This window comes from Rhipicephalus microplus, chromosome 2, assembly GCF_043290135.1.
Source record: "Rhipicephalus microplus isolate Deutch F79 chromosome 2, USDA_Rmic, whole genome shotgun sequence".
Lineage (NCBI taxonomy): Eukaryota > Metazoa > Arthropoda > Arachnida > Ixodida > Ixodidae > Rhipicephalus > Rhipicephalus microplus.
Window position 1 is genome coordinate 193,317,441 of NC_134701.1, and position 22,523 is coordinate 193,339,963.

General features: G+C 45.6%; 1 protein-coding gene across 4 annotated transcripts in view; it reads right to left on the reverse strand.

Moving 5' to 3' along the window:
• The window catches only part of LOC142761699 (uncharacterized), a 61,787-nt gene extending 48,677 nt beyond the window's left edge, over nucleotides 1–13,110 (reverse strand). Inside the window, exons 1-3 of one of the 4 annotated variants that reach the window (XM_075887182.1) lie at nucleotides 12,938–13,108; nucleotides 11,712–11,843; nucleotides 5,948–6,066 (exon numbers count right to left, since the gene is read on the reverse strand). In XM_075887182.1, the coding sequence (XP_075743297.1) occupies nucleotides 5,948–6,066; nucleotides 11,712–11,843; nucleotides 12,938–12,980 (294 nt within the window). In that variant the 5' untranslated portion in view covers nucleotides 12,981–13,108. Of the gene's footprint in view, nucleotides 1–5,947; nucleotides 6,067–11,711; nucleotides 11,844–12,937 lie in introns of all 4 variants that reach the window. The other 3 variants (XM_075887180.1, XM_075887181.1, XM_075887184.1) reach the window with 3 other exon arrangements.
• Between the last annotated feature and the right edge of the window lie 9,413 nt (nucleotides 13,111–22,523).

Consider the following 22,523-nt stretch of genomic DNA (forward strand, 5'->3'; position numbering starts at 1 on the left):
CACCCGTATGCCCCGGCGTCCAGATAATTTCTATTGGCCTATCGGCTTTTTCATGCCTACGAATGATGCTTTGAATAGCAGCAGCTGTAGCATCCTCGGACGCTGGGCAAAATATTTCCGAGTAGGCAGCATGCAAGGCGGTAAAGACATGAAGGGGTTTCTGTATAGTGTATGGGAGACTTGCAGTCGCTACCCATATGGCAAGTAGTTCGGCATGCATAGGGGTACCGTTCGGTAGATGGCACCTGTAGGCCCCAGTGTACTCGGTGGTCTACGCGCAGATCCATGCTATACAAGCTTCGTCATCGGTAATGGCAGCGTCCGTGTATATGTCGATGGTATCTAAGCTCGCTTCCCTTAGTTGTCGCGTGGCAAGAAACTGGCGGGCAGTATTATTGTGACGAGATATGGGGCGACGGAACAGTCGAGAGGCTATTGGAGTTTCCCAAGGGGGTAAGGACTGATTAAGAAGAAGTGCATCATCATGCCGCTGACAATCCCAGGCCAGAAGGCGATGACCTTGTGGCGTGTTTTCCAGGCGGATGTGGTGTCGAGTGTGGGCTTCACTGATGACGTCTTGCAGAGGGGGCAAGCCCCCTGTGCTTTCAAGGGCGGATATCTTAGTGTGTTTAGGGAGCCCAGTGATGGTACGGAGAGTAGCCCGATGAAGGCGTCCCAAATTTAGGATGTCCGTTGGAGAGAACGTGTATATGGGTGCACCGTACAAAATCTTTCCAACAGCTGCAGCTCTTGCTAGAGTGCGACAGGTTTGTTGTCGTGCACCTCCGTATTTGTTGGACAGACGACGTATCATATGTAACGTGGCTGGCCATGCCTGCCGCAGTCCACGTACCCACTTTTGTGGGCAGTTGCAGCTGGCTATAGGTATACCTAAAACTTTGATTTGTCCGTTTTTTGATTGTATAGTGTGTGATCCAATATGGAGTGAGATACACATTTTCGGGTTGGTGCGATCCTTGCCGTCTATGCTTATAAGTTCTGTCTTATGTGGGACCAGCTGCAGGCCTAGTTCCTTATGAGTGGACTCTAAACACTAAGGAGGGCTGCCTGCAGCTCAGTCTGCATTGATTTTTTGTCAGAATAATCCACTGCCTCTATCCATATAGTAATATCATCGGCGTAGATGGCAAATCTTGCCGTGGTGTCCGGTTCAAGGTTTTTTTGTTACCCTGCTCATGGCCAGATTAAACAGCGTCGGTCCTAAAATAGATCCCTGTGAAACACCTCTGTCCAAGTAGTAAGCCTTCGGGCTCCATCCAGGTGATGCACTGCTTAAGCGAATGGGCCGAGCGGCAAGGAAATTTCGAATCAACATCTGCTCACGCTGACTTGGGTAGCGCTTAGCTAGTTCTTCAAGAATAGCGTTATGGTGAACATTATCGAACGCTTTCTGCATGTCGACGGCCAGCAAGTAGCCAGGTAACATTTTCTTGAAGTATGATTGATAACGCGCCGTAGCAGCCAAAGGCAGTCATGGGTGCCGAGGTTAGGGCGAAAACCCGCCTGGGCTGGATGGTATCCCGGCCAGGTTATCTCGAGGTAATGGGAGATGCGTGTGTGAATCATGCGTTCTATGAGCTTACATAAAGTAGACGTTAAAGATATTGGCCGGAATTTCTTGCAGAGGGTCTTCTCTTTTCCATGTTTCGGAATAGGATAAATGAGAGACAGCTTAAGGTTCTCCGGAACATTTCCTGAGGCCCAGAGGTCATTGATTACCGCCAAAAGTGCGTCCTGGGCTTCATCTCCGAGGTTGCTGAGTTCTTGCCATGTGATTTGGTCGTGGCCAAACGCCGATCGAGGACGCCCGTGTTTGATGGCTGCTAGCATTTCTCCCACGCTAAATGGGTGATCAATATTTGGATCGGGTTGCGTTATAGTGCAGGCTTTCGGAGATGTAGGCAGAGTGAGTGAAGCGTGAGGAAAGAAAGTGGTAATAACTTCGTCTTGTACAACGAACAGATCTGCTTTGAGGAACAGATCGACCAGAGGAGAGCTGCCTTTTCCTTTCCCACTGAGGCCACGAAAAATGCGCCATAGACCTTGGTGGCCCGGTACACGGCCAAGGCGTTCGCAAGTGGATTGCCAGGCTTCACTTTGAAGTTGGAGCAGATATTCATTGATAAGCTTAAATTGGCACATAATTTTCATTAAGTCGGAGTGTTGTTTGTTGTGCGAGCGGTATCTTCTGACTAAATAGTCTGCTGTTTTCCATAAATTGCCTAAATGGTTATCTATCGGCTGAGTATGGTCTTCCCATGGCACTGTTTTGTGTGCCAGCTCACAGGCCTGTTGAACAATGTCCAGAAGGCCCTCAACTGTTGAGAATGATCAAGTAACATTACTACGAAAAGTATTCCAATTAGTCATCGTTGTTGTTGTTTTGATCCGGAGGCGTTTTCTATTAGTAAGTGCCATGAATATCGGGAGATTATCACTGCCCCATGACTGGCTGGAGACTGTCCCATGCCGTACAAATTGGGGGCTGGCGAGCGTGAGATCTAGGGTCGTGTCTCTCTGCGCTTGATGTAGTCTTATTCTTGTAGGGGTGTCGGGGGCGTTACAAATTTCTACAGAAGAGAGTTCAATAGCGTCATAACGATATTTTCCGCGTTTATTCGCCTTTCGGGCACCCCAGGCAGGGTGATGAGCATTAAAATCGCCTCCAACGAGCAGAGGGAGGTTCTTAGATGCTTGCTTAAGCGTCTCCAGCCATGTGTATAGTCCAACTGAAATATTTCCTGGGCGAAAATACGCAGACACGGCCACGAAGGTCTTTTGGCCAGGAGGACAAATTTTAACAGCTACTATTTCGCGAGCATTAAAACTGAGATCAGGAATGTCTAATTGAGTGGCCGTGCAGTCATTACGCACCAGAAGCGCTGCCTGGCCTTTGGGAAGCTGCCGCTTATGTTTTATGGTTGGTGTCTGAAAAGCACAGTAACCAGAAAGCGAGCACGTGCTGCGCGTCTCCTGGAGAAGAAGGAACAAGGGACGATGCCTTTGAACATAATTACGGATAGTGGAGCACGTTTGATTAAAACTACGACAATTCCACTGCACCCCCTGAGCGAAAGAGCTCATGAGGAAGGCCCTGGTTTGCGGCGCTTATTGTCATCAGCGAGGACATTGCGCTGCAGTTCATCAAACAAACTTTGAAACAGAGTTTGCATGGTATCAAGGGCTTGTGTTAGAGTGTTAACCATCTCCGACTGAATTGCATGCTCCAGCTTACTAGATTCTTGAGCCCGTTCTTGTCGCAGGAGCCCAATAATGTGAGAATAGGCGGAGTCCTTGTCTGTGACCAGTTTAGAACGACGTGTCGGAGAACGGCTCTTTCTTTTATTTCGAGGCCGAGTGCGGCTTGGCGTTGGGGACCGATTCCGTTTCTTTTGGTCCAGCATGAGGTCGCGAAGTCTCTAATTTTCCTGCCGTAGTTCCTGTACTTCTTGGCGAAGCCTGTTGATAAGCTGAGTCAAATCGGAAGCGGCTGTTTGAGCCCAGGTTACCTTCCGAGGCGTCGGAGGGGTGGGCTGTGTGGCAGATGTCGTAGATGATGAATCATTAGTGTTGTGAAGAAGGGCTTATTCAGATATATTGCGTTAAGGACAATGAGGGCTGAGTGAAATGTGTGTGGACGCTCCGCAAGCCGCGCAATGAGGAAACTGCTTACAGTTTGGGTTGACCTCATGCGGAGCTTTGCCACAGTCTCGGCATACAGGTGGGAAGGAACAGTATTTGGCAACATGTCCCAACCGATGACAGTTGTAGCATGCGACCGGGCAAGGCCGATATTCGTGAACACGGATGACTTCATATTCAAACACCAAGCGTTTCGGTAAGGAGTCTGTATCAAATGTCAAAAGCAGCAGCTGTGTTTTACCGAGCATGCGCACATCGGTGATTGTTGCCTGTTCACAGCGCAGATGCGCTTTGATGTACTCAATTGTTAGGCCAGGTCTGATCTTTATTACCCCACGAGAGCTGCCGACTGCGTGTGGCTGAAGAGGCGATGTGTTGACATCAATTACTCACACGCTACTATTGACTGTTGCCACTAAGCGCGAGAGTGTACATAGTTTGCGAAAATGACCTTTGTCACGGAGTGTGATCCGTACGCAGTTACTGGTTATGTCAAAGCGGAGAATTGACATTTCTACGATAAAGCTTGATGGAGCGCTTTGCTCTATGGCGTCTGTAAGGGCTTGTTTCGGAATGTCTGTCACATGCACTTTGTTTAGCGGCCTGATCGAAACAGTATAGCGGGGCCGACTCACCCGTTCGGCGTGCAGTCTGTTCGGCGACACTTGGCGTCGGTAGTACACGGCGTTATTCTTTTGTACCCCATTGTCGAGAAGTTCGGTGGTGCCGGTAGAAGAGCCTGCTGCCGTGTCGTGGACACGAGGTTCAGTAGACGATTCTGATGACAATGTAAACTGCGTTGCATCCATTGACTCATTTTCGTCAGATAGCGTCGGAAAATCGCTTGAGTTCACTGGAACGCTTGTGCATGCCGTGGTCGTTTTCATAGTAGGTGTCTTGAGATTCGGAGTGAAACGCGCCGGGCGTATCAGGTTCACCAGGCACGGCACAGCCGCGCGGACGCGGTGCGAACGCGGCCGCCGGCAGCTGTGCCCTAGGCCAGTCCGAAGCTGCTCACTAGGCTTAGGGTGGTCAGTTCACAAAACACAGAGAAAAAGGGGAAAAGGTTCTCCAAAAACACTGTCTGTACGGCACAGGCTCACCGTGTAACTGGCATTCACATCTGCGGCAACGAACCGTGGTCTATCAGCCGAAAAAACTAGTCAAACTGACAAGAAAACAAGGAGCCGAGGTCAGGCACGTCTGCCAAGGTGGGCTCAGCAGCGCCCCCCATTGAGCCACGAGAATTCAAGTTTCTTCAGTCAATGAAGTAATAACTGAGTTAGGCGCATTTGATTTTCGAAATGTGGCAATCACTTTCCTTTCACTTTTTCCTTCACTGCCCTTAGTTGGCATTCACTCCCAAAGCCATCCCGCCCTCCCACCGAGTGTTCCCTTCCAATCAGGCGGCATTTGTCATCGTCGACGCGCTGCTCGAAATGCCATCTACTTCTGGTTGCCGTGACCCTGTCCCTCCGGAGACTGCATGCTTGTTGGCAAACTGCTGCTGCCATGCTTAGCAATGCTTGTACGAATCGTGCCAGTATGAACCCTGTGTTATGGGCTGCAGTAGCTGATTCGTAAGTGTGCGCACCTACGCGGGCAACAGCACGAACAACAAGCAGCGCAGACAGCTGCATGCAAACTAACTGCACTGCTCTACCAATCACAACATATTTGCGTTGTGCGTTAGAGATTCAACTTCTCAGCGCCACGCAGAGGACTGCAAGGCCCGGAAAAGAGGCGAAATTGTTTTTAGAACTTGTGGCGTGCTTGCGGCTCGTAGCCCTGTCATGTGTAGAATCACTGATCATGATGATATTCTGTACACAATGTGCATGTTTACTTGAAATATGGCTTGAGTGAATCTTTAAGCATTTAAAGATTAACTCAACCATATCAAAATGTGTCTATGGATGCCGCATCAAGTTTCCTGTGCTTATGTCAACCTTGTAAGGCCGATAACTAAGCTGATCAGAAATTATGCAGGAAGCTTTGTGGGGTAAAGAAAAGGTATCAAGGACATCAAGGCAGTCTGGCAATACTGTAATACTTTATCAACTGTAGTAGTACTTTACCAGCCTGGTTCGCGTAATAATTAGCCTCCACTTTTAAGAGTGTCATGGAAACCTAACTTTGCAGTCGTGACAATCACTACAGTCTGTGCCTGCTAAAGCTACTACAATATCTGCACAAGCCTCTCAAGCAATTGCATGCATCAATGAAGGTGCCAGCTTTATGACACAGCCTGTATATAACCTAAGAGAAAAAAAGTGGTTTTCACCTTGACAGCAGGGAACAAGGAATCACTGCAGAGAGCCCCGGAGAAAGCAAGAATGAGTTGCTTGGTGACATTCTCGGCTGGCACCAAGCACTGGAGAAGGGGCCTTGCCAAGGGGGATCCTGGAAATCGCATTGCAATTCAGACCCTGAGAACAACTTCCAAGTTCAGGTGGTCCAATTACCCATGCCATCGTTTCATGGACTACAGATATAACAAGTGGAATATTAGTGACGAGTTTTCCAACGATCGCAAGGATCTAGATTTTTTTAATACACACCTGGGACTCTTTACACAGGCTACCGGAACCATGATTACAACCAACGATGGTGTAATGAACAATTTCGTATTAATGGATACTCCCTGGTGTTCTTTAACATGCACCTAAATCTGAGTACATGAGCATTGTTTTTTATTTTTCGTTCCCACCCCTTTGAAGTATGGCTGCTATAGCCAGGAACCACACTAACACCAATTACTAAAGCTGATGTAACGAATTAAGAAACTGTCGGACAATTGCAGCACATTGTACAAGAAAATTGGCCGCCGCATTTTGACCACAGAGGCTTACAATAATGGCGGGTTTTTATGCAGTGCACACTGTGCCACAGATGTCCTTCAGCAAATATAAAGAAAAATCACTCAATCAAGTGCAGGCCATTACCAAACTAGTACTGTGCAGTAAAGACACAATAAGGTTTTGTTACTGAAGATGACTCAAAAATCATACAGAACACACAAGAAACCGACCCACATGTCATCCAGAATAATTTTTCATCTTAGATTCAAGCACATTTTCAGCAAAACTACTGCCTTCAATTTGTTAGCTGTATCTCGTGCTTCAATTTATCAGCTATACTTCACTGGAATGATCTTCCTGACCAAACTGTCATGATAAGTGCACACTCCTTATCTGTGCACAGGTCCTACTTAATCTGCCTCAATTTCTTTTGCTGTTCTGCTTACTCACCATGTTTTTTGTTGTTTGTTTTCATTGTATATTTGCTTTAAATGTACTTTTGAGCTGATTCCACTGTATTTCACCTGTTATTTAAATAATGAACCCATTACTCAATGCTCAACAGGGCCTGACATACACAACTGGCCGTGACATACACAGCAGTGACAAGAGAGTGCCCTTGAAAACTGCCATACAAATAGCAGGACTCTGGCGACGCACAGTGTCGAGACTTTGGCACGCTGCTCTCAGGGCGTCCCAAGAGGCAATGCAATGTGAGATAGACCGTTTGAGAAAGTTGGTGCACGAAAATTCCACGCGCCTAACTGCTCAGGATGAATACTCTCGAAACAAAAATATAGAAATTAAAGGGATCCCACGTAGCCCTAATGAAAACCTTGTGCAATTGCTTGCCAAAGTTGGTGACGCCTTGGGGGAGCCAATAAGTGAACAAGACATAGAAATATGCCACCGTTTGCCAGCAAGGAGTGCCACTTCGCAAAGTAACACGGCACCAGACCCAGGTGTTGCAAAGAACAACGAGGTACACCCTCATGCAAGCGCTGTTCCCGATCGGGGTAGCAAAGCAGGCAGTGATGCCCCCCTGAACGAAAACATTGTGGTTGTTTTCAATCGCCGAGCTAAGAGGGATGTCATCGTTAAGAAAGCAAGGAGAACTCGATTCACAGCTGAGGAACTGGGTTTCACAACTAAACAGTCTGTTTTCGTAAATGAGCACCTTTTTCCCCAACTGAAAAAATTGCTCGGTATGACGATTGCTCGGAAACGGGAAATGAACTGGCGCTTCGCGTGGGCAAGTGGTGGCAAAATATTTGCGCGTGAAAAGGAAACATCTCGTGCAGTTCAAATCACATGTGAAGCTGACTTGCACAAGATGCACGCGGCCACTTCAAGCAGCCACGGGGCATCTAGCATGCCGTAGGCTTATCTGATTAGCACTTTTCGTTTTTTCGGCGCGACCTTTTTTTTCTTTTTTTTTCCTTCTGTTAGGATGGCGATATTACCACGTGATGTCAATATACCTTACACTAGTGGCTATTGCAGTATCATGCACTTAAATGCTTGCTCAGCTCGCAACAAGCACGATGATATAACTACGTTTCTCGACGAATTCTCATTTAAATTCGACATCATCATGATTTCTGAAACTTGGTACACATGCCCCGCCGCGGTGGTCTAGTGGCTAAGGTACTCGGCTGCTGACCCGCAGGTCGCGGGTTCGAATCCCGGCTGCGGCGGCTGCATTTCCGATGGAGGCGGAAATGTTGTAGGCCCGTGTGCTCAGATTTGGGTGCACGTTAAAGAACCCCAGGTGGTCGAAATTTCCGGAGCCCTCCACTACGGCGTCTCTCATAATCATATGGTGGTTTTGGGACGTTAAACCACACATATCAATCAAACTTGGTACACGTGCAATGACGAGGTACTATGCTTGCCAACGTATAAATCGTTCTTTCTAAACAGGCCCTCTCGTCGAGAGGGAGGTGTTTTGCAACTAATTGCTGACCATTTAGTTTGCAGCCTTCTCTCAGACTTTTCAGCGATTACACCAGACTATGAGGCATTATCACTAGCATGTCACAAGTATGTATATGTGGTAGTTTATCGTCCACCTGACGGAAAAACAGAAGTGTTTTTTCAATTTCTTGAAAATCTGCTTACGTATGCGTGCACTAACAATTGCACATTATCATAGGGGGCGACTGCAACATAAACCTTTTAATGCAAACTGAAACCTCTGGTAACTTCCAACTACTGCTTGATTCCTTTGCATGTGCTAATATTATTACTGAACCTACACGTGTCACTTCAGATACTGAAAGCCTTATCGACTTACTTATTACAAATGACATAAGTGATTCAACCGTATCTGGAACTGTTATTGCCGATAGTAGTGATCACTACCCTATATACATGTTTCAAAATCGCAACGAGTATCTTAATCGTGCAAAAGTATCAACTCCAGAATCATACAAAATACAGGAAATTAGTAACAAAACATTAGACACTTTTAGGCATGCAATTGCGCAGATTTGTTGGGATCCTGTCTATAAATCAGTTAACGCTGAGTCGTATGAAATATTCATGTGCCTGTTAAGAAAAACTTACTATAAGTATTTTAAATATAAAACTGTCGAAACCCTAAAGAAAGGTAGGAAACAATGAATGACGCGAGAATGGCTGGAAATGATTAAGAAGAAAAATCTACTGTACGCAAAATTCGTGAAAACAAGACACCATAACGATCTTTCGGAATTCAAGCGGTATAGAAATTTGTAACGAAGCAACTGAGAAAAACTAAGGATGCGTACTATGAAGCTCTCTTCAAGAGGGTTAGCACTCGTGGCGACGTGCTTTGGCAAGAAATAAATAAGCTTCTAAATAGAAGTTGCTCTCGAGACAACGCACTTGAGTTAAACATAGATAACAAGATAGTAAAGGGTCAAGAACTTGCTAATAAATTTAACGTGCACTTCACAACGCTGGTGTCCTCTGATTTATCAAACCCTTCTCGTGCCTGTAATAGTGATTACAGGGACTTTCTAGGTGTGCCAAACATGAGCACTGCATATTTTTTAAACACAACTTCTGAAGAAGTATTGTCTGTATTTTTGTCACTAAAGAACACTACTGCTCGGGACATAGATGACCTACAAATTAGACCTATTAAAGCAGCACTTGATATTTTGTTACCTGTACTTACCCATCTGTTTATTATCTGCTTATCCACAGGAGTTTTCCCAGAAAAAATGAAGCATGCGAGAGTTAGTGTCTTATACAAATCTGGTGACCGAAATATCTTTTCTAATTATCGTCCGATCTCAATACTTCCTGTTATATCTAAAGGGCTAGAGAAAATCATATATGAATGTGTCATGTCTTTTTGTGAAAAGTACTCTATATTATCACCGCATCAATTTGGCTTCCGACGGGGCATGTCCACGGAACTGGCTCTCCTCACACAAAAAGAACTCATACTTAACTCATTTGTAAAAAAACTGTTAACACTGTGTGTTTTTATTGACTATTCCAAAGCGTTCGATAGAATCAACCACGAAGTACTCTATGCAAAATTGCGTCATTATGGTTTTCGGGGAACCCCACTTGACTTTCTGAAAGCTTATTTATCACAAAGAAAGCAATCTGTAGTTATAAATGACAGCCAATCCTCCCTACTAACCATAACATCAGGTGTACCTCAGGGCAGCATATTAGGGCCCCTACTGTTTATTATTTATATAAACGACATAACAAGTGTCAGCAAATATGTGGACTTCATAATTTATGCAGATGACACTAGTATATTTTTTCATGGTAATGATTTAGGTAAGCTTGCAGACTCAGCCAACAACATTCTTAACGACATCTTCATATGGAGTACTGCAAATTATTTAATGATCAACACACAAAAATCCAAAGCTGTGGTATTCGCACCGGTTCAGAAGGCTGTTTGTCGTGGCTTGGATATATATCTCGGGCCCGAAAAAATTGAGGTTGTTAAAGAAGTTTTACCATTAGGAGTAATTTTTAATGAAAATCTTAATTGGGACGAACACATCAATAAAGTAACTAGAAATATAGCTAGGACGTGTGGTGCTCTCTCTAAACTTCGACAGATACTTCCAGCAAACATTAAACATTTACTCTATAATACGTTGTTTTCATCCCACATAAACTATTGTAGTCTAATGTGGGCAGATACATCTAAAACAAATCGGAACAAAATATTTTTACTGCAGAAAAAAGCGATTCGTCATATTGCAAACGTACCATACGACGCACATACAAGTCATTTATTCAGAGAATATAAGATTTTACCGATCGATCACATACACAGTTTCAACCTTATTATGAAATACAAACAAAGCTTGCTATCCAACAACGCTTGTTTTCTTAAACAGTGTAACCTCAGAAAAAATACACAATCCTATTATGACATTCGGAAAAGGCCTTCCTGGTTCGTTCCTTATTCGCGAACTAATCACGGTTTGAGAAGACTTGAACACTGTATTCCAGCTTGTTTTAACATGCTTGAAAATAAAAACATCGACATCTTTAATATACATAAAAAACAACTTAAGAACCTTCTCATCCAAAATGGCGGCGTGTAGTTTAGCTTCTTCTAGTTGTCTGGCTACAGTACTATATGTAAAAGAAACACCCTATAATAGTGCTCGTGTGTAACATGGCATCCTATGATGTTTGCTTTCCTTGACATTTTTTTTCGTTGCTTTTTTTACAAGTAAAATAGGCAACATTTCACTGGTCAGTGTTTCCCTTGTGCGTTAAAACTTGTGCTATTCACATACCCAGTGTTGTAAACGTTGTATAATCATTTTTTAATACTTTGGTAGCCGTTTAGCAACGTGTGCATTGTTTCATGATTGACCGCACGCTGTTTTTTTTGTTTTTTGTTGTTTTTCTCTCTTTGTGATTTGCTTATTTTATGTAAACCTGAAACTGATGTAACTTTGATGCATTTTCTTTTTATTTCCTAATTTCTTGAAGTTTTGAAAATCGACGTCCAATTGTTTTTTCATGTTTTGTGCTCTGCGGATTTTTGTAATGCCAAGTGAAAAGGGGTAGGAGCCTCGTCAAGCTGCTAACATAGCAGCTTTTTTCTCTTATCTTTGCGTTTTCTTTTTCGCAACTCTGTGAAGAAAATGCTCAATAAAACTGAAACTGAAACATTCGGGTAGATACTCAAATCCCCAAGAAAGCACATGATCTCGAACTCACGCAACTTCTTTTGTTTTGCTCAGCAATGAGATGATGCAGAAAACTTACGTGTGTCAGGTGCAGTGATGACCGTGCTCAGCTGCAGCATGTGATCTGCCGAGAGACCAGCTTCTTTGGCAAGTGCCCGCAGCTTGCGAATGTGCTTTATCGTTTGCCCCGAACTCTCAAGCTTCCCATTTCCTACAATGCCAGATGACAGTACGTTATAGCTAAATTTTTACAAACTGTTCACATCTCGCGTCAGAAGTCACAAGTCATGGATACGATGTGTTGCTGTAATATGCTTTGAATTACGAAGATGCTCTGCAGATATGAAGTCAGTGTTACTGCATTTATGAATAACCAATTTAGCAAGTCTTATCTAGAACAAAGGCTTGAAAGCTCTCTCCTCCACATGTACAAAAAAAAAAAAGACATGTACATCATTAGAGTACTTTGAAATTCTTGCAGTAGCATGCTATGACACATGCAAAATGACTACGTTTGCTTCAGAATATTCAATGAATAATCGATAAATAAAAATAGCAATGCTTGCAAATAAAGCCTGCAAGGAAAGGCCTGACAAAACAATACGAACTATGTTCCAGCACATAAATGGCAGCAATACGCAAAAGCATAACGCACAAATTCTGACTAGTTGTCAAAATAATCAATGCGGGATATCACAGTTGTGAACGTGAAAGTAAGCCAATAGATTTAATTAAAGAGAACCCAAGAACTAGACGTGTCGCTGTCAATAACTAGAAGGAAGGAAGAATGAAACGCACGCTTGGTGCATACCATGCCACGTGCACAGGCCCACGCAATAAACAAGCCACTCAATTTTGTAAAGAAGGCGGTGAAAAGAGCCATCTCTTGTCCAGATATCTGTCATGGAATTAGAGATCTATTGTCAACAAATGACAGTTTGACGTCACGGGGCGATCGACAGAGTATTAGATGGAAGCTAAGATCCCTTGCCAAAAAGGGTAGGTTCCACGTCGTGGCACGGCCACGGAAAGTACTTGAGCACGCATTCCAACATTCGACGCTTGCGCCGGACCTCGTTAACCCAAACCGCGTGCGTAGCGTACTTTGCGGGAAGTACCGGGGCCAGGATAAACATCGAATACGTATGCAATAAACGACCATCATTCACTAAATGACGAGCACCGTTTTCAACGTAATAATTAAGCTGGCAGGGACGCCACTCGATCGCTCACCAAGTCTCACAGCTTCTTGTATCCCTCAGCACGAAACACTCTTCTAGATTCCATGGTTCGGGCTCTACTTACCAGACACGAGGAAACGTACGGCTTTCTCAGCTCGAGATGTCATTGTCCACAATTGCTGCTTGAAAAGTTGCGCATAGAACAAACTAGGCAATGAAAACAAACTGCTTGACGCTCGCGCTTAGAGTTTTGAACATGCAAAACTACTGTGCAAACACGCGTTTGATGACGATGTTGATGGGAAATTGGCATTATCCAACGCCGTTGCTTTATCAGCCATATTTACCAACAACGTTTTTACCACGAAAGTAAAGATATGCGTAAAGCTCTCACAATGCAAAAAATTTTTAAATACGTTAAAAATTGTTAAAATAGGTTGTGCTTGAACGCAGTGTTTGCATGGTTTTAACCAGTAAAGTTGATTGTTTTAGACCGCGCGAATTTTGAAAACTTACGGGTGCATGCGGAATACTGAAATTGAAGAAATATGAGACTAAATGCTCCATTCTGCTTTATTCAAGCCTGACCATTATACTAATACTTAGTTCTAAAAGTGGTTAGCTAATTTTGCTCCATGTCATCCCCCTGCGGAAAGATCTATGCCGCTATGTTCGACGCTTCGAGAATCATTCCGATATCAAACGGATGTAAATGGTTCCCGCACTCCGCACTTTGAAGTATCAATCACCCTCTGACAAGCAAGAAACGTATTGTGTTGTACCTACAGCATTTAAGAAGGAGAATGAAATGTGAGGAAAATGCACCGAGGTTAAGAGGTAATGTGCGGGAATAAAATAGCCATACTCGGTATCGGCGCACTAGAAGCTAACAAAATAATTCTTTTCCCGAGACACTGGTAGACACTGGCTCGCATTTGCTGTGGAAAGCGCCTCCGAAACCGCTTAAATGTTGGTTAGCGCCTCTAGTACCTATGACGGCGAGTGTGGAACACTCTTTCTGCCTGTTGCCGTCACGTAGTACGTAATCTTCCAGCTATCTAGTAGCTGACCAATATTATTACATTCGAAGATCGAAGATTCGCTTTCTGCTAGCGGCAAGTTATCTTGTCGTCCATTTTTTTTTCATTACATTACAATTACTACTTTCTGACTTTCTGACTTCAGGCAGTAAACTTTCTGATTTCTGATTGGTAGCAAACTTTCTGACTTCAGGTAGTACGCGAGGAATGATTGTCAGCTGCCAGCTCATAATAATATCACATGATACGTAACGCCTACAACAAGAGATCTCTGCACTCGCCCTATCACTACTCACTATTGTTTTCTTCTTTTTTACCATATTTGTGAAACAAGAACGTTACAATGTCGGCTGGCTATGATATTCTACTTCATTCATTTTCGCAACATTTATCATGGAAAAACTGATGATCTTTATTTGAATTACCATCTATGTGGTTACCATTTCTTGCAACTTGTAATCTCTTGACTGCATACCCGCTTCACTTCGTAACTCTATGTTTGTCTATTTGATATTTTATTGTGATTTAGATTTTATGTCTTTTCCGTAAGACATCTTGACTTCGCCAATTCTCGGCCCATGATGATGACGATGATTATTCCCCTAGGATCAATGGCACCTACCCACTCTGGGGAATGGGCCATGAGTCGGGCGGATCATACATACTGAATATATGAACAACGAGTCATCATCGTCGTCGTCTTGAATGCGTAAATGATTTGCACGTTGGACGAAGAAGAAGAAGAGAGTCACGCGAAAGGTTCAGGTCGCTTCACTCGAGCCCGGCGAATTCAGGCAATCTCTTCTACAGAGGTAAGTGACATGAATAATCGTATGTATAGCGAGATGTATGACTTGCTCTCTATATTTCGTGCCGACTGGTTGTGCCCTCGCGATCTCCGACGACAGCGCAGCTCTGGCCGACTGGGCTCCCCCTACGCAATCTCCTGCCACCGACATGAGCTCTCGCCGAGTGGTGCCCCGTCCTCGGACTCCTGCGACCATGTCCATCTTTCCTATCTCCTTTTTACTTCCGTTGCTCGCTGTCCCTGCGCCTCACTCTCTCCTTCCCATCTTTATACATAACTTTTAATCCTATCCTTTTAATCCCTCCTCACCCCCATCCCTTGTGAGCTACTGTTGAGGTCTCACACTCTGATGCAGACAGTTACGGGGCTCATTTTTCTCTTCTTTTCTCTTTAAGAATCACATAAGTAATATTCAATTCAAACGTTGAACGCAATTAGGGTTCCCAAGCAGTTAGTGTTCCCAAAGGCCACGCCTTTCTCTGCCGTTAACCAAGTGTCATGAGCCGCCGCATATTTATATATGAATGTTCTAACTGTTGCTTCGCGAAATACATTTGAAATGCCTTAAATTTAAATCACTTCGTCTGTATTGCTTCTGCCGCAGACATATACTTTTGAAGATGACTCCAGGTTGTCCTTAGACAGTCGATAAAAATTAGGCTAATCATATTTTAAAGCAAACAAGATATACTTGAAGCAGCCATGCGAGGATATCGTAACCGTTTCCAGTTCATAACTGCCCCTTGTTTCCTGATAATGCTAGCTGACTAAACGCGTGGCATCAATTGGCCGCCGTTCGATGCAGTGTGATACCACAAGTCATCCCTATGGCTGATAAGCTGGAGACGAAGAAGAGCGGTGATGCGAAAGAGTGGCGCGAGTCTCCACGCACCCGCCAAGAGCGGTCTACCTCGCTGACGGACGTGCATCGGCATCCGGAATTGGCGAGGCGTCTTGATGTCCCAGGGGCGAAGGATGCCTCTCCGGCCAAGGACCGCCGACTCTCCTTACGAGGTGTCGGCGGAGAGGTGCGTGAACAGCCGGATAACACCGACCAGAAACCGGTGAGACGTGGACTGCACTCTTTCAGCGCATCACAATATCTTTGTGGTGGTGGTTTAGTCGGTCTTTATTTTATGAAAGTGAGAAGTGTCACCAGGAAACTCTGCATCAACTTGTGGCAGACAGAAGGAGGTAACCGGAATAACCTTATTGCTAATAGGTGGAGCCCAAGAATTCATCGGGAACCCTTTGACGGAGCCTGGGTAGGACTATATTACAGGGTGTAAGGGACAGTCCATGCGAAAAGTCACCGCTGGCACCAGGGTCGACGTTGGTGTGCTGGTTTGCCAAAAGTGAAATCGCGGGAAGACCTTGTTACGCGTTGCGTGTAGCGTGTGGGGGATTGGTGAAAACGTTGCAAAGGAGCACGCCATCTTAATTGGCGAGCGCTTACAGGCGGACTGTCAGACAGTGAACGGTTCCGGGGTGATATGATTAGTTGTTTGGAAAGCACCCTCCTGGGAAAGTGGGTGGACTAAAGCATTCTGTAGTGCCATTTTTTCCTTTCTTTCCAGAATCACTTTCTCTAACCGTGGCGTAGCCAAGTATTTTTTCCCCTTTGTTATATTTGTGCGTGCATGTTCGTGCGTGCATGTTTATATGCCTGCCTAAACCTATATGCCTGCCTAAAAGTGCAAAATTCAGGTAGAGGAGCTTGAGCCCCCACCCCTCTTATGACTATACACTGATGTTCTCTGCACTTCATAGTAACGAATCCTAGGACGGCCAGAGAACATCGGCGTTGTCATGGCAGGTATGCGCGCTTAAGCTTATCTATCTAAATTCAGAATTTTTAGGCAGGCACGAAAATGTCCGCTCGAACATACTCTCAGCCGTTTAACCTTACCGCCGCTAATAACGAAATCCCCACGAAGGTGCGAAGTACTTTGGTGATAGCTGCAGACTCGTACCTATAGCCCTCTTCACACCTTCTTAACCTCATGTACCCCTCTCTTTACCCGTCCTCCTCCAGTAAGTATTGTTCCGCAAGGAAAGCAAATCTTAATCATATCAGGGTACCTCCCTTGTTTCTTTGACAAGTACTTAGTAATGAGAAGCTGCCTTGCGTAGCTTGAAACCCGACGTTTCTATCTCCCTATTTGTCTGTCTTCCCACTCGTGGAGCTCCCCAAGCATTACTTAGCACGGCAACAGCTGTAAAAGCGCCGCGTGCACCCATTGCAAGATTTTTATAAGCACTGGCGGTTCAAAAGACGCCGCCTAACCCATAGAGTTTCTTAATATAAACTAGAGGGAACTCTGGCGCTAGTGTCTATGGGAGCTGCAACGCACGGCACTTCAGCGAGCATAAGAATGATGAGTAGTACACACATATCTAGACTTCGTACTTCTGGCCTGATTTTGGCTCCGTGTGTGTTCGTGTGGCTTGGAGCTGTTTTCTCACGAAACAAAAATCAGCAAATGTTCTGCGATTGTGCTTCACCACTCCATTTCTTTAGACTTACCTTTCCAAATTGGGTCACGAAGTTCAAAAAAGTTAAATATTTATTTCAAAACAAAACCGAAACACGGCAATAAACGAAGCCGCAAGTACGATTCGCCGCCCGGAAGTACGAAGACCAGGCAAATGTGTGTACTACCCATCATTCCCATGGTCGCTGAACGATTGCAGCGCCAGAGTGCCCTCTAGTTAGTTTTAGGAAACTCTATAGCCTAACCTAATCTCACTGCATTGAGTTCGCTGCTTTCGACGACGTAGTCGGATTGCCATCTGCCTAATGTTTTTGTCTTAAATAAGTTAGAGCCATCGCGAAGCATTTGCTGACATCAGTTTGCTCTGTTTATCGTGCCACCTCTAGGAAATATTGTCTCTGCGCTTATCGAGAGAAATTCATAGATGCTTGCTTATTCTTACATGACACCACGCTCGCTGATTAATTTGTTATACAAATGTTTGCAATAATGTGCATGCACTGGCGATAAAATTACGAATTTCACTTTTCATCTAGGACGTAAGCAGAATTTTTTTGGGGTGGGTGGGGGGGGGGTATGGGATGGGCTATTTTAAATGGCCATTTTTTGCTCTCAAAGCGGGAGCACGGGCCTGTGTGCCACTCTCATCGCTACGCCACTGCTTTGCATAGCTTTTTATTTCCCCGTCACGGAGACTTTTAGTCGAGGGGCCAAGTGCACGAACGACCTTGTACTTGCATATCTATATATAGATGCTCATGAAAGGACCTAAAACTATATCGTAGATCTAGAACATGAATCCCCATAAATTATAATTATAGCTTGTGATGCATTACTGTCGCTTATAAACAATGTGACTTATACACTTTAGTATCAAGCAACTACGCTGCTATTGCAAGCGTCATTTAGCATTGGATTCACGTGAAATGTATATAAGCTCAGAAATTCGTGTCGTCCTCGTGTCATTAAAATGTGCTTGGCATTTGGCGTGGATATAGAACTAGAACATGGCGTATATCTATACCTGTATATCTGCCAACCCAGGATGCTCTGAAAAATGAATTTACGTTCATATTTATGCCCGCAAGAAAAATCAAACGAAAAGAAGCCGACTTGGTACTTCTTAGTGCTTAATATGTGGCTTTGTTTCATTCACACGATACGGTGAGCGATATATCTCATTACTTCTTCGCTCACAGGAACCTTGCCCCGAGAAAGAGGACAAGCACGCGCTTCGTCGCACCGCGGCCACAACGTCTCTGCAGCGGTCACCACAGCGCAGTCCGGGCAAGACGTGTCTCCTGGCCAACTCCACCGTGCTCCTGGTAGCCGCCATCTCAGTCGCGCTCCTCATCGGCGTGCTTGCTTGGCACAAGAGTCGGAGCAGATACGGCCGGTACCCCCTTCCGCCCGATCCCCGTGGCCCGTTGCGAGTGAGGCGCTGCCGCAACGAAGCTTGCCGCCGAATCGGAGCGCTGCTCAATGACGCCCTGGACGATAACGTGCAACCCTGCGAAGACTTCCACGCGTACGTGTGCGGGTCCTGGTCGCACAAGTATCCGGGCAAGACCATCGCGGAAGTCCTCGCTTCGGCATTCCTTGGGCACGTCACCCGAAGTGCCAGAAAGAAGGTGGCCATGTCGTCGAAGCGTGCTGCCAGCAACCAGACGGCAGTTCAGAAGGCTGCGACGCATCTGGTCGCGTGCGACAACATCGTCGCGCTCTCGGACGACCAGACTTCCAACGTCAAGCGCGTTCTGGCTGAAGGTGGCATTGCTTTAGGGTCGGTCACGGAGAATGCATCCACGCCTGACGTGTTGAAGGCCATGTTTTACATGTCGCAAGTCGTTCACATTCCCGTGCTTCTGGACGTGTCGGTGGAATACAACGTAGAACAACGAGTGTCATTACAGAGGCCAGAAAACACGGTAACACTTCTGGAAGAGTCGAAGCGTCATACGAATGGCGCAGCTTCCGCAAAACACGACAGATACATTCGCGCCATTTACGAGAGTTTTTCTGAAAGTGATAACACCTCAGAGTACGAAGAACTTTTCAGAAACATATCCCGCTTAGTGTCAACTTTGGTGACCTCCCTGAGCTCTTCTCTCGTCGACAGCGAAGAAGGCAAAGACGGTGTCTGGTTCTCTACTACAGCTTCCGTACACCAAATTTCGCGAGCCATCTCGAAAGACCGTTGGCTCAAGGCGTTCGAAGTTTTCATGAGCATACCAGAGGAACGCAATATGCCGGTCGCTGTGTACACCGGCTCTTACTTCCAGGCCCTCTTCACTCTCGAAGAGAAGCTCGGGGAGGGCGATTTCGCGCAGCTTTATTCTTGGCTCTGTATACAAGCGCTCGTCCCATTCACAAGCGGACGCATCATATCGGCGCAACACGCGGCTCCTCGAAGCACTGTTCTGCATAGGCACAGGTGGCAGTGCTTCCGCAACGCCGAACGAGTCTTCCACTACGCCCTTGAGTACCCGTACATGGCCTCCGTTTCCGGCGACAATGTCTCGAGGGATGTCGCGGCTCTGATGCGGAAGATCAGCCGGTCGTTCAGCAAGGTCGTTCTGCGAACGCCGGTACGGAACAGTAATTGCACCTTCAACAGCGACGAGGTCATGGCGGGAGTGCACGCGGAGTTGTTCAGTCGCACCATGCCCGACTACTTCGAAGGCTATTACGCCGATTTTCCCGACATGACGCCGAATGCGTTGACCAACTGGATGCTAACGGTCGAATTTGGTGGCTACCGCACAGCAACAAGCAGCGTCACGCCGGGTAGCAGGGGAGACGTCGTGGACGTCAACTATGCCCGCGCCTGGAGCAGACCTCTGGAAGCGAGCTACCTGGACGAACCGTGGTACTCGCTGGGCGTGCCCCCGGCTGTCAAGATGGCCGGCCTAGGTTCCCGCCTTGTATCGAGGTTAATTACGGAGCTCGTCTCCAAAAGGCGCGCCTGCGACAAGGCGCTCCTCGCGGACGTCGAAGGCACGGTCGACTGCCTGGCAGCGACGTACGAAAGCCCGATTCGAAGTTTTAGCGCGATTGAGGGCGATGTTCGGGCTGCGGTGATTTCCTGGGCTGTGCTCTGGACGGTTCTGGGAGCACACGTGGACTCGAAGGCAAACGTCACCGTTCTCGAAGATTTTCCCCGCCTCTCTCAGCAGGTGCTTTTCTTCGTCCTGGGATGTCTTTTGACGTGCGGGGAAGACTGGGAAACGGCGGAGGCGAGATGCAATTTGCCTCTCAGACACGATGCCAATTTCGCGGCAGCTTTTTCTTGTTTTGAGGGATCGCCAATGCGCCCCAAAAATCAGTGCTCTCGTGATTTTGCCGGTGTGGGCACACTTTGAGCAAATATGTATATAGTCACGTTTCGGAACTGTTTTCATGTGTACGTTCTTTTCAAGTTTCACGCCCACTACATAACATTATAAAGAAATAGATTTTTTTATAATTGTAGCGTATCGCACGATATGTGCTTGCAAGACTTTGCCCGACCCTGCTTGCCTCTAAGCTAAGCATGCATTTCATAACTTGGCTGCGCTTCATAAAAGAGAAAAATTTTAAGAGCTCTGAAGGTTGAACCCTGTGAAGGTTGATGAACAGCGAAGTTCTGCAGCGCACCGGCACAGAGGTGGTACAAAATTTAGACGAAACAGATACACGAATTTCAAGTCTTACTTGAAATAGGGTTGATTGATATGTGGGGCTTAATGTCTCAAGACCACGATATGATTATAAGAGACGCCATAGTGGAGGGCTCCAGTAATTTGGACCACTTGGGGTTCTTTAACGTGCACCCAAATCTGAGCACACGCTTAAAATATGGTCACAGTCACGTCCACAAATTGCTGAATTCGCCAGATATATCTGCCAGTTAATCCAGATATGGGTAGCCACAATCACATTTTTTTTAATGCGAAGCATTTTTTATTCGAATGCAGGTACTTTGAGCTCGTGTCCCACGTCTGGGCGCTCTCGTGATGGCCCTTCCTTAGGTTGGGGTACACCAAAATTATTATGGGATGGTAGGAGAGTTTGACGAATGTGTCTGTCGCCATGATCTAAATAACGTGAAAATCGATAACCCCGTGGCATACATGGCCAAAGGTTTTCCTCCAGACACGTGTGACCCATTTCCGTAAACCATGAGCCGTGGTATGCGGGTATGGTCCACAGGTGAATGACAGTTTTTATATAGCCAGGAACAGCAAGAACAGGCATCGGTAATTTGATTACGAGAGCGTTGAAAAAACTGTTATCGGTAGCCTTGGCCCAGCGAATGCGAATAAATATTGGGGCCCCACAAGAAATTTAACTCAATAATTCCGCGTGACAATCAAGTATTATACCACAAAGCAGACTTTGAACTTGTAACTGCTTGGAAAAAAATCATGTGCAGGCGTGACATTACAAAAACGTCAATTAATGGTCTAGTAGTGGCTATCTAATTTTATAAACATAACGTATGTACTCTCGTGACACAGGCGTCACGTTGCGTTAACGTCATTTCTTTACTTAAGCACCATCTACTAAAATTGGTGTCCATAGCACTAGATGGGCTGCCATCCTTGCATACATAAAAGCTTACAATATTTTAGTGTTGCTACTGATCATGTTGCTGCTGTCATCGTTACGCAACTGCAAACTACTGGATAAAAAAAAAACGCCAGGCCTGCGAGGAAGGCGCAGCACAGCCACAGCGAAAGCTAGAAGAGCGGCCTTTCAGAGCCTTTTCTAAACACTCTTTGGATAACTTCTGCAAGCACTCTTGCTTAATAATAAAAAAAAAATGTGTAGTAGGCTGACATGCGCTATGCTATTTTTCGTCATTCTTCTGAGAAGCTTGGTATCCATTAAACTATTGCCAGGGATTTTGTGTCAATTGTTCATGCAGTGGCTGACGACGATGAGGAATTATGCTTGAAGTGGGCATGCGCCACAGTTATAGCTGAACAAAAACAAACTTTTGTGACGGGTTGGAGCATCGGACGACCAACTCGTTACGCTATTCGCATTGTGCGATGACTGCTTGTTCTTTCGATGTTTTAAAACACTTTATAAGCCGTATTGACACTATTGCTTTTCCGACATCAAGCCTGCCTAAGGCAAATTTGCCAAAAAATCCCATCCATTATTGTGGCTGAGTGCATTGGGCTGGCATCCAGCAGACCCGGGTTCGAGCTTCACTGTGTCATTGGTACGAGGTTGTTTTTTTTTCTGATTTCGTGCGTTGTGGTTACGGACAACCGCGGTGGCGGCGAACAACTACGGTGGCACAAGACTCTTGTTTTGATCTCATAACAGCTTTCATTGTAAAAAATTAGGGGATCCTAAAGCTTCGTCTTAAGGAGT